This window comes from Ceratotherium simum, chromosome 19 (genome assembly GCF_057802395.1).
Source record: "Ceratotherium simum simum isolate JZ-2026a chromosome 19, ASM5780239v1, whole genome shotgun sequence".
Classification (NCBI taxonomy): Eukaryota; Metazoa; Chordata; class Mammalia; order Perissodactyla; family Rhinocerotidae; genus Ceratotherium; species Ceratotherium simum.
Genome location: NC_141918.1, coordinates 12420233 through 12432621, shown reverse-complemented (window position 1 = coordinate 12432621; position 12389 = coordinate 12420233). Strand labels below are relative to the sequence as shown.

The following is a 12389-nucleotide window of genomic DNA, read 5'->3' as shown; positions in this document are numbered from 1 at the left end:
ACAGTCCATGAAAATTATCAGAGATATTGTATTTGCCTTCCTAAAAGCTGGAGAAGAGTCTTTTTTTCGTGTGAGGAAGATTGGCCTTGAACTAACATCTGCCAATCCTCCTCTTTTTGCTGAGGAAGACTGGCCCTGGGCTAACATCCATGCCCATCTTCCTCCACTTTATATGGGATGCCGCCACAGCATGGCTTGACACGTGGTCAGTCAGTGCGCGCCAGGGATCCGAACTGGCGAACCCTGGGCCACCGCAGCGGAGCGTGCGCACTTAACCTCTTGCACCCTGGCTGGCCCCTGGAGAAGAGTCTTGATGAACTATTTTCCACTTAGAAAGATAGAACTTGCTAGAGTCTTTTGTCTTCTTAAGTATATATTTTTGTGGAGGATTTTTAAAAATTGATATGGGAAATATGATTTCAGGTTTCCTAACTCATTATAATTTATAAGTTTTATGAAATTATAACTTAGTTGTGATTAGCACCTGGATAATCAGAGGTGAGTGGGTTTTATGGATTCCACATTTGTACTGTCTCTACCACTCACTCATGTTCTAAAGGAAAGCAGACCCTCTAAGATTCAGTAAACTCACCTGTTTTTGATAAGGACTGATTGTTGAGTAAGCTAATGCTCCTGTGAAGCAGACAGATACTATGAATAAAGCTTATGCTACCAGTGCACCCCAATCGTGCTATTTAAAGTTTAGTGTAATAATTGCATGAAAGAGAGGAGAAGGACTTCCTGCAGTCATCCTCACTCCACAGAGGAACTACACTAAGGCCATCTATCCCCTAAAGAAAGTTGCCTGTCATTTTAGTTATCTCTTTTTGCATAACAAGTCACTCCAAAACTTAATACAGGAATTGGCAAACTTCAGCTATGAGCAAAATCCAATCTGCCACCTGTTTTTGTAAATCAAGTTTTATTGGAACACAGGCTTACACATTCATTTACATATTGTCACAGTGCCTTGTTTCATACTTTAGTGGCATAGAGTTGAGTTGAATAGTTGAGATAGAGACTGGACGGCCTGAAAACCTAAAATATTTACTATCTGGCTCTTTAAGAAAAAAGTTTGCCAACTGTTGATTAGTGCAACAACCATTTTAATGTTAATGACTCCATAGATCAGGAAATCAGGGAGAGCTTACCTCAATGGTTCTTTTACTTGCCTGTGGTCACTTATGCAGCTCTGGTCATCTAGAGACTGCTGGAGCTAGAAGTCCAGGTGATGTATTTACTTATCTGGCGTCTGACCTGAGAGCTGGCCAGGCATCTCTCCCTGTCCACGTTCTCTCTCCAGCAGAGTAGCCAGACCTCTTTACAAAGGTGTTCAGGGCTCCAAAATAGTAAAAACATCTGGTCCTGTAACAGGCACAGCATCTCTTCTGTCACTTTCTGCTAGTAAAGAAAGTCACAAGATCAGCCCAGCTTCAACAGCGGGGAAAATAGACTTCATCTCTTAATGGCAAGAGTGGCAAAGAATTTGTGGCCATCTTTAATTCTTTTCATTCATGTCTTTAAATTGATGCAGTACGCCTACCCTTCTTCTCTGGGGAGGCACCTCAGTTCTGTATTCCTCTCACACTCCTTGCTGTTCCCTAACCAGCGGTAGAGGAAAATCAGTAGGGAGGTGGCATAGTATCTGTTACCACACATTCACCCTTGACATAATGCCATCCTAAGTTTCTTGAAACTTGAAAAGTTGCTCACTTTTAACACCTTCCTCCCCATTTTCACTTCACCTTCACCATCCCTCCTCCCCAACCAAGCTCAAACTACTAAGACCTCAGTGTTCCTTACTCATTGATTCTCTGGCTTTCCCTCAAAGTTTTTGTTTCCCGTATAGTGCTCTTTTTTGTTTGTGCTTGTAAGAAATGCCTAAAAATAACCTGCTCTATTTGAGTTGTCTTCTGTAGGCTTTTTGTATGGCGGTTTATTTGCTTGTCGATTCGCCCCTCTCAACTTTTTTCTGAAGCAGTTAAGGAAGGCTGGAACTTAAATGAGCATCTGAATGCTGTTGTAGGCAAAGTCCATTTCCAGCGGCCATCTTTGCTCTGTTATTTTCCATCTGTGGGACCATAGCTGCTCCCTCTCTTAGAGTTTTCCAGATGCTGTGATGCTTTTCATTGTGGTTTCAAAGTGGAGACAAACAGGTGGGAGACAGGGTCAAAATTGATAGAAAACTTTGTTCTTGAATTTTTTCTGAAAATGAGAGAAGTGAGAGAAGAACAATTTTTAAATATATAATGTCTTAAATAGACCAGGCAACTTTCCCCCAAAAAGCAAGAGATATAATCACTGTGTTCAAGAAACTTGTCCCCTAAATTGAGACGATGGTGATGATAACAGGTCAGGTAACTTGCTCAGAGTCGTAGAGCTAACTGGGACTCTGACTGTTGTATACTTAACCTTTACTGCCTCCTTGATGCACAGTGTTGCTTGGCATATATATTGTCAGATCTAGGAGTACTGTGATAAAGTGCCAGCGTAGATGACTGTCCATCACGGACCTGGGCTCTCATTTTCAGAAATGGGTAGGTGGAGTGAGACTTGAAGCTACTACTATTGCCTCTCCCCTCTCTGCGAAGGCAGCCTTTCCTGTTTTGTTCAGATCAAATCTGCAGGAGCACAGTCAGTAGTGGTATACTTTCCTATTCTTAGCACAATCTTCCCCACCCCCTGCTGTTCCCCAGTGTAAAGTGTTCTCCTCACAAACAGATTGGTGACCTCTGATTGGTAAAATGGGAATCCAGGGGATCAGGGTACCAATTCTCAGTAACTGATTCAGTGATCATGGATGGCAGTTTATTTCTCTAGTCTCTTTTCTTATCTGGAAAACAAGAGTAAAAATATCTGTCTTTTCTTACAAGATTGAGGAAATTATATGAAATAATTTTTTTAAAGCCCCAGTGAAGTGTCCAAATTGTAATTCATAGTGGCTACTTTGGTTGCCAAAGGAATTAAATTTATGTTTTCCATTTCATTGTATTCCTTTCCCAGTAGGAATATGGTGCCAGAGAATGGCAAATTGATGATTTCAAGGGACCTTTTGTGAAGACCTAGATAGATTCAATTCTTCTAATCCTAGAGAAAAAAAAGTTATGGGAAAGCTTTTTTTTTTTTCCTCTGGTGAGGAAGATCAGGCCTGAGCTAACATCCATGCCAATCCTTCTCTTTTTGCTGAGGAATGCTGGCCCTGGGCTAACGTCTGTGCCCATCTTCCTCCATTTTTTATATGGGACGCTGCCACAGCATGGCCTGACAAGCGGTGCATCGGTGTGCGCCCAGGATCTGAACCCTGGGCCGCCAGCAGCGGAGCATGTGCACCTAGCCGCGACGCCACGGGGCCGGCCCCAGCGAAAGCTTTTTTTTAAATAATATAAATACCTAGTTTTTAAAAATTCAAAGATTACAAAAGGATATTCAGTGAAAAGGAAGTCTCCCCCCCATCCCAGTTTTCTGCTTCTTTCAGAATGGGCATTCACTGATGCCAGTTTCTTGTTTACCCACCTAGAAATATTCTGTGCTTTTTCTGTGCTTTTATAAACAGATCACACATGTTATATACATTGTTCTAGTCCTTGCTTTTTTCCACTAAACAATGTATCTTATGTTCCTTTAGTATCAGTACATCCAGCACTGGCTTATTATTTTTATTGTATCTTAGTATTTTGTTGTCTGGAGTTTTTTTTTTTTTTTTTTTTTTTTTAGTCAGCATGATTGAGTTACAATTACATACAATATGGTTCACCAAATTTCAACATAATTTGACGAGTTTTGGCAAAAGTGTATGGGTCACATAACCACCAATACAATTATGATATAGAACAGTTTCTCTGTCATTTTTTCCTATTTCATTGATTTCTGCTTTCATCTATATTATTCACTTTTATTCTGCTTACTTTGGATTTTGTTTGCTCTTCCCCATCTAGTTTCTTAAAAGAGAACCTTAGATTCTTCATTTGAAATCTTTCTTCTTTTCTAATATAAACATTCATGCTATAGATTTTTCTGCTTTAGCTACAAGTTCCACAAATTTGCTAGTTAGGCAGTCCTAAGGGTCACCTTGTTTGCTGTCATTCTCTCAGGAGCACTGTCCTGTTGTCTGGTGTCATAAAACTAGTGTTTCATATCTTTTTCTGGTTTTCTGGTTGTTTAAGGCAGAATAGTAAATCCAGTCTCTTCTTGGGTAGAAGTAGAAGATTCCTTATTTTTTAATCCTATAGAAGAACGTTTACTTTCTTTCTAAATAATGATTAAATCAACATCCTTATAGTTGCATGATTTCTCAATTGTGTGCAGGTATCTGTAGGATCAGGTTTTTAAATCATAATGTCCTTAAAAAAGATATATAACAAGGCTTTAGAGATAGAAGACCAAAATTAAGCTCTATTTTTACCACTTTTTAACCAGCTGTATTCAAGTTAATGTGTCTTTTTTTTTTAGTATTGAAAAACTTATGAAATTTTCAAACATACACAAAACAGAGAGAACATTATAATCAAGTCCTATATGCTCATCACCCAGATTCAGGAGTCCAAGATATTGCCACATTTGCTTTATTATCTCTTTTCCTTGTCTCAGTTCCCTCGTCTGTAAAATAAGAGATGAGAGTACCTTACCTCACAGCTCCTCTGAGTGTTGAATGAGTTAATGCATGTAAATTGTGTGAAGCTGTGCCTGTCAAGTAGCGAGTGCTCTAGAAACATATGCTATTGTTAAATTATTGATTACAACTTCTCAAGCACACACAGGAGTGATAAATGTATTGACTGAGAATTTGGAGTGGTGAATCAGATTTCTGGTTATTCTGGGAAGTTTTATACATAAATATTTTTATATTTTTTATATTAATTTCTGATAACAGTAAATATTGATAGATCTTACTCATATAAATAAAATTTATTTAGGGTCTTCAATAATTTTTAAGAGGATAAAGGATTTGAGAACTGGTGTGCTAAACTTAATTCTCAGTAATCTACATTGTTTGTGTCAAAACAATATCTCTGAATTTCTTCATCTTTTTATCAGTCCTTAAATGTATTTGCTTCCTCAGTGAGCCACTTCTGTATATGGTACTACCTTATAAGTCACAAGATCAATTCACTAAGGATGATTCTTTCTGAGTTCTAATTTATTTTTGCTCTAAATTTCTAATTTTTAACTTATCTTTGCCCTAAATTACCAAAGGCCTTAGTCCCCATTTGTGTTAAACTATGGAGGCATGACCTAGTTCAATTTAGAACTCTTGTTCTGAGGACAGAAAAATAACTTTTGCAATTATTTGCAGTTCACCTAATGTTGCCAAAAAATTTCACGTTGGACATTTGCGTTCCACCATCATAGGTAAGTGTTGCTAGTTTCATAGAAAATACTAAACATGCCATCACTTTCACTGCTCTGGAACCACACTGCTACTGTCTCAGTCAGGAAACTGCCACCACTCCTGCTGTGTCTTCTAGAATTCATAATAGCAAAGAGGCAGCCCTATACCCTGTCTTTCACTTCCTTTGGAGCTTACGTGGCAGGATGTTAGGACTTCTAGTACTGATGTCACTAAAAAACAAGGCCTCTACAGCTGTGCTTGTCAGAAAAAATAGAAGTAGCTCCCCTTCCGCCTCATTTTCACCTTTTAAATCTCGTGCAAAATGTATCTCATTGCCCAAACCTAAGTGACTTCTGGAACTCTAACTGCAAGAGATTCTAGGAAATGTAATTTTTAGGTTTCCAGCCTCTGCAGTATGTGAAGGCACACTAGAAGGACAGTGGAATAAATGTTGATTATCAAACCAGCATCAGCAGTACAGGAAGGTGAAGGTCTTGGACTACTATGTGCTGTTAGGGATCAGGCACGAGAGGATGGACTTAAGTGATTACAAGAAGGTAGAGTGAGCTATTTAGGGAAAAAAAAATAGTATGAGCCTGGCCTGGTGGCGTAGTGGTTAAGTTTGTGCGCTCTGCTTTAGCGGCCCGGGGTTCGCAGGTTCAGATCCTGGGTGCGGACCTACGCACCACTTATCAAGCCATGCTGAGGCAGGCGTCCCACATATAGAGGAGGATGCTAGCCCAGGGCCAATCTTCCTCAACGAAAAGAGGATTGGGGGCCGGCCCGGTGGCACAAGTGGTTAAGTGCGCACGCTCCTCTGTGGCTGCCCTGGGTTCGCCGGTTCAGATCCTGGGCGTGCACCGATGCACTGCTTGGCAAGCCATGCTGTGGTGGCATCCCATATAAAGTGGAGGAAGATGGGCACGGATGTTAGCCCAGGGCCAGTCTCCCTCAGCCAAAAAAAAAAAGAGGAGGATTGGCAGATGTTAGCACAGGGCTGATCTCCTCACAAAAAAAACCAAAAAACAAAAGAGAAGGATTGGTGACAGATGTTAGCTCAGGGCTAATCTTCCTCACCAAAAAGACAAAAAACAAAAAACAGTATGGCTCAGGTTCTTTAGGGCACAGCCAAATTATATATTTCTTGTTAATTACTAAGATTTTGTTATTTTCTGTCCTTGGAATTGATTTGGAATAACAATTACTCTAGCATGTTTTCCTAACTCCCATTAACATTGATGAAAATTCTGTTCTTGTGAAAATTGTGAGATTCTTTGAAATAACTGCCCCCAAAATAATTCCTTATTCCCATTCCAAAAAAATGATGAAAACACAATAATGAATGTTTTAGTAAAAAAAATTGAGTTGGTAAATTTTGCCAAAAGAATTTTCTATGTTATGCTTTGATAATAGAGAAGCACTTGGTTTTTATGCCAAAATGGATAACAAGAATGAGAAACTGTATATTTTATTGATTACTAGGAAATTTTATAGCAAATCTCAAAGAAGCTTTAGGACATCAAGTAACAAGAATAAATTACCTTGGAGATTGGGGCATGCAGTTTGGTAAGTAAGTTTGAGATTTTATTTTTTATTTCCTTATTAAATTTAATTTCTTTTAATATCATGTCACTTGGTCATCTGGACAGAATATAGGCAGAATCCCACTGGATGAAGTACTGCCTCCTACTTCTTTTTTTTCCTAATAGCTCTTTTGCATGAATCTTATTTTTTATTTATTAGAGTAAGTCTCACCACACAAATAAGTTTTCAGGGATGAAACTTAACACATTCAGAGCAAGACCTGATAAATACAGACTTTTGTGGTTTTATTAAAGAAAAGTAGCTTAAATTTGTTAGTTAAATGGAGAAGTGAGTATATAAGGAAAAAGTAAATAGCTGTATACACGCTTCTCAACCACAGCCCTGCTATTTTTAAAACTAGTGAGGTCCAGCCTGCCTAGGCTATCCTACATGAAGTGGGAGCTGAGGTCATACCCTGGCCAGTGGCCTAGAGGAAAAACAAACTGGGAGACTTTGACATCTCCTTAAATTCTATAGTGGCAGGGGTTCGAAAAGAAAAGAGAGGAAGAGAGGAGTGAGACCCAAATAGTTGAGTGCCACAAATTATCTCTAATGTCGTGAGTTTGCTCAGAACCATCCCTCGCTCATACATGCCAGTAATCAGGGTGTGGAAGGGTAAGATAGATGAAGTTGCTAAGGTAGTGAAGGACCGGTAGCATGTGAAATGCAAACTTTTAAAAATCTCTGGCAACTACTATGTGTATTTTAAGATCCAACCCTAGTGTCACCTCTGTAAAGCGTTCTCTGACACATGATACCCCCTTACCCACCTTCGCCCATCACCAAGTTCCTGGGACCCAGCTCTTCTCAGGTAGGCTTCTCTCACTGTATTCTGATTTGTGTGCTTCTCTCCCCTGCTAGATGTGGTGTTCCAGGAAGGCATGGACTGTGTCTTAATTACTTTTGTATCCATAGTGCTTGGCACATAAGAGGCACTCATAATGATGAATGAATCTGTTTTGGGAAGTATTTTACAGTACTAATCCAAAATAAAGATAGTAAAGCTTCTGTAAAGTGCATTGTGCACTGCCAGTTCTAAAGTTTACTGATACTATTATATTCCGTATCTTGTGAAATGAAATCAGTTTCAAAAAGACAGATTTATCATGACCTTCTCTTATGAAGATTATCATCTCAGTTAATAATTTTTTTTAGACCCTAAAAAGGATAGCAACTTGAACCTGTTAACAGTGTCTTTACTATTCACTGTGAAGGAATCAGAAAACATGCCCTGCATTTTAAAAATCCACCTGCAGTTCACAACAGCTGGTACTCGGAGGTTTAGGCTCTAGGCTCAACAGTCAGATTTAATAGATGGCATCCACTTTATATTACTTTGACAGATTCGGCATTTCATAGGCGTTAGCAAATGTGTGATTATGGTATTCATTAAATTTTAGCTGCAGGATTTTATTATAGCAGTTTTTCTCCAAAGGACTGCTATGGTTAATGATCTGTCAACATTTCCATCATCACCATCATTGTTGAAGAGTTTAATTTGGGCTGTTTTAGCTATCTGCTATGGAAAGTTGGCAGACAGTTCCTAAGCACAGAATTAGTTTCTGAAAATATGTTAGGTGGAATGTTAAATGGAATTGGCCTTTACTTTTCCTATTTCTGTTTTTTAGAACACTCTAGGCATCTTTCCACATCCTGTTCCCAAGACCCTGAATCATAATCACATTTGCTTTTGCTTGAAAGTGAATAGAGCTGGTACATATTTCAGTCATCCTTCTAGTTCCTGTCTAAGCTCCAAAGTAGTGTCTAGCCCTGTGTTCAGTAGCATCCTACTTTCTGCCAAGCCTATCTAGAAAAATGTGCATCAGCAAGGCCCAGTGGCAATAGTTCCTTTGGATCTGAGGCTTGGTAATTGATAGGGTTGTAGAAACAGATTGGTTTTTAAAATAATTAAACTACCTATTATTGCTCTTGGCCCCAGGCTGCATATATCTTTTGAAACTGAAATTATGATCACCTTTTAGCAAAATATCTTAAGAGAATAAATATTCACAGTCCATACTAGGAATTTTCGTTGCTAGTTTACAAACCTCAATTACTATTTTCTTTTAAAAAAAAAAAAGGTTCAAATTAACACTATCCCTGAACTCTGAACTTATTTTCGGAGACTAAGAAAATATCATTGGCAAATAAAAGACAAGTATATATGGCCAGATAAAAGAATTTTGTTGCTTGGTCACCTTGAATGGGGGAAGTAATCAGGGATGTTTCAAGTTTTATCTTTTCTTGTTTTCCTTGGTTATTTGTTTAAGAACTAATATTATAACACCAAGCCAATTCCTACCTTTGTTTTATTTTAACATCTACAAGTTTAAAAAGAAAGTTTTGAAATCACTTTCCATCAGTTTGTTTTCACAGATTTTGAGTATCCAGTGTCTAGCATCGTGATGTCCTTCCACAGAGTAGCTGCTCAATAAATGCTTGTTTTATTGATGTCTGCTAGGGATAAAGATAGCTTAACAGCTAACAGTGCAAAGATAAATTAGCCCTAAACTCTTCCTTTGGGGAGCTCACAGTCTGTTGGTTTCTGTGAAATTAATTTCAGTGATCTATTCAGTAGATTGAACTTGTAATTCAATATATTGAATTTGACTTGTGTCAGTTTATGGGGTAGCAGAAGGTGACAGTGTGTCTTTTGCAATATTCTCAGGATATATAACTCTGAGAGATTGATCTTTTTATAGAACTATACCTGTTCCCTGCCAGGATTGTTCTCTGCTGTTCCATTTTATAATTTTTTCATTTATGGATTGTTGTGATAGGTCTTCTGGGAACTGGCTTCCAACTGTTTGGCTATGAAGAAAAACTCCAGTCCAATCCTTTACAGCATCTCTTTGAAGTAAGTTGGCAAGAAACAATATTAGCAAATGCTTCAACTTTTTTCTCTGAGTACTATGCAGTTTGGCAACCCCTTCTTTAATCCCAGAGGTTTTTAAAAAATGTTCCTTAAAGCAAGGAACCAAAACGATTGAAAATGTTGCTTTTATTTTACTAGGGAGTTCTTTTCATTTTCAAATCCAAGTGTTTCTTTTATTACTATTTTAGTTGATTTGGGACAGTATTTCTTCAGACACACAATAAACACATAGGCTAAAAGATTCGACACGGAGAGAAATTTCTCAATTTTTTGTCAGTTGATATGTACTGCACCTTTCTTCATGGTAATAACTATCATCCATTTAGACTTGAAAAACATGAGTATATTACTTTTTTGCTCTGGTTCTAGTGTGGGGGAAGGCAAGTGTGTTTCTCTCTGAATTTGTGTGTGCTTTTTCCATTTCTGCCTTTCAGCTCCTTTTCCTGACTTTTGCCCAGTGTGAACTCCTTTCTAGTCTATTCCATTTAGTCCCTTGGATACTGTGCTTCTCTGTCCTCACTCTTCCTGGAGTTCATTAATAAAGCTCTTCCTGTCCAATTAATCTCCAGGGATGTGTTTCCTTTTCATTGTCCCAGTTTTATCTCTGCCATTTCTGGGCCTCACAAGGAGAAACACAGATGCGACGTCAGCCATGTTGGTGACATACCGGGGAGTCGGACTAAAGATGTGCCTGTGTGTGAAGAAGAGCATTTACCAAAACAATGCTTTACTTTGCTAGACAGAGCCACAGAGGGCGCTTCGTCATTTTCTTTTGTTGTAAAATGATTTTTCTCCTGCAGCTGGCTTTGTAGTTAAATTTAACAAAAATACATTCTAAATCTTAAAGACCTTTAACGGTTTGTAATTTTCCGAGTCCATGGCTGCACTGCACTTTAAATGCCTACGTTTTGATTTATAATATTAACCAAAAGATTTTTTTCTCTCTCTTTCCTATTAAGAGTTTTTTTGATGGACAAGAGTTTAAAAATTAATAATTCTTTATGGTTGTCTGTAAATAAAGCATCCACCTTAGTGCCTGGAATTTTTACTATATTCCTATTATTAGTATTATTTTTTTTTGGTGAGGAAGATTGGCCTTGAGCTAACATCTGTTACCAATCTTCCTCTTTTTGCTTGAGGAAGATTGTCCCTGAGCTAACATCTGTGCCAGTCTTCCTCCACTTTGTACGTGGGACGCTGCCACAGCATGGCTTTATGAGTGGTGTGTAGGTCTGTGCCAAGATCCGAACCCACAAAGCCTGTGCCACCAAGACTACACCACAGGGCCAGCCCCTACTGTATCATTTTTTAAAACTTTGCAAAATAGCAAGTATACTTTATCACAAGATTAGTGAACCTTTCATCAGACCCAGGCCCACAGAGACAACCCACAGCACAGAAAATACAGATGCCTGCTTGGAGACCTCGTGTCATTGAGAGAACCTTTTTAAAAATTTAGAGTACAGTTTCACATTTGAGAGTTACTACTCTCATCTTTCTCTCACCCCACTCAAAAGTTTTTATTTAATCCTGAAAATAGTAAATCTTTGTTGCCCATAAAGTTTAAGTGTTTTAGTAAAATCTGTTCTCAAACTCCATAGAAACCTAAACATATTTCTTTCTATGCGGTTTAATACAATTTCCTGCCTCTTGAGACTCATAAAAAGTAGGAGATCACACATCTATGTTTGAGGTTGTTAATTGAATATACATAAGGAAGAAACAAGGGCAGAGAGTGCTTCTATGAATAACTAAAAACTCAAGGAACAATGGTGTTGCTTTCAGATGTTCTTTTGCCTGATAGCTTCATAGGGAAGCAGCGTTTATAGACAAAAGAGGGCACATACACCCACCGTGCTGTTTGTAATGGAAGGTGGAAATCCATTAGAGCACTCACCTGCTCTGTTCCTCCTTCCTTTGCAGGATAGAGAAAATGCAGAGCTTAAAATGGCAGGCTCCAGGTTATTTTATCTTGGTGCTAATTTTTGCAGACCCAGTTTTCATTTTAAAATTACAGTTGTCACTGTAGATTACTTTCAACAGTAACTTTTAGCATAAATGAGGATTATTTCCTTATTAAGTTTTCTGAACTTTAAGCAAATACTAATAAATGATTTTATCCTGTACCTAAAAGAACACCTGAAAGTCATACCAGCAACTGAATGTGTTTAATAGTTGAAAGGTGCCCTTGCGTGTGTCATGCCTCTACAGTGTGCGATATAGCATAAGTGGCAATACAGATTATCCCCATCATCTTTCCAGGAGTCCAGAGAGGTGGGGATAGTGATTCTAAGCTTGGTAAGTGTTTGGTGTATTGATAAATAATGTTGGTACTGGCTGATGGGAAACGAAACTTTAGAACAGTCTGTGTTTACCTTTCTTGTTTGTGAAAATCTGTTTCTCAAAGCTTTGGTTGAACCCCTGGTTTTTTCCTTGACAAATTATAGTTGGTTGTAAGCTCTTTGAGGGGAAGGACCACCTCTTCCTGATCTTTTATTCCCAGCCCCAGACACTGTGCCTGGCAGTAAATGTTTGAATAAATTTGATCTGGTAGTTTTCTTTTGCCACTTGGCCTTTCATTTAAGTTGTGGAATATAAAAC

The 12389-nt window shown here is 38.4% G+C and overlaps 1 protein-coding gene across 3 annotated transcripts in view; it reads left to right on the top strand.

Annotated features, from left to right (window-relative positions):
- The window catches only part of RARS2 (arginyl-tRNA synthetase 2, mitochondrial), a 60138-nt gene that overhangs the window by 26656 nt on the left and 21093 nt on the right, over window positions 1-12389 (top strand). For all 3 annotated transcript variants that reach the window (XM_087443864.1, XM_004422104.3, XM_087443865.1), the window contains 3 exons: window positions 5294-5349; window positions 6812-6895; window positions 9694-9770. In XM_087443864.1, the coding sequence (XP_087299990.1) occupies window positions 5294-5349; window positions 6812-6895; window positions 9694-9770 (217 nt within the window). The remainder of the gene's footprint in view (window positions 1-5293; window positions 5350-6811; window positions 6896-9693; window positions 9771-12389) is intronic.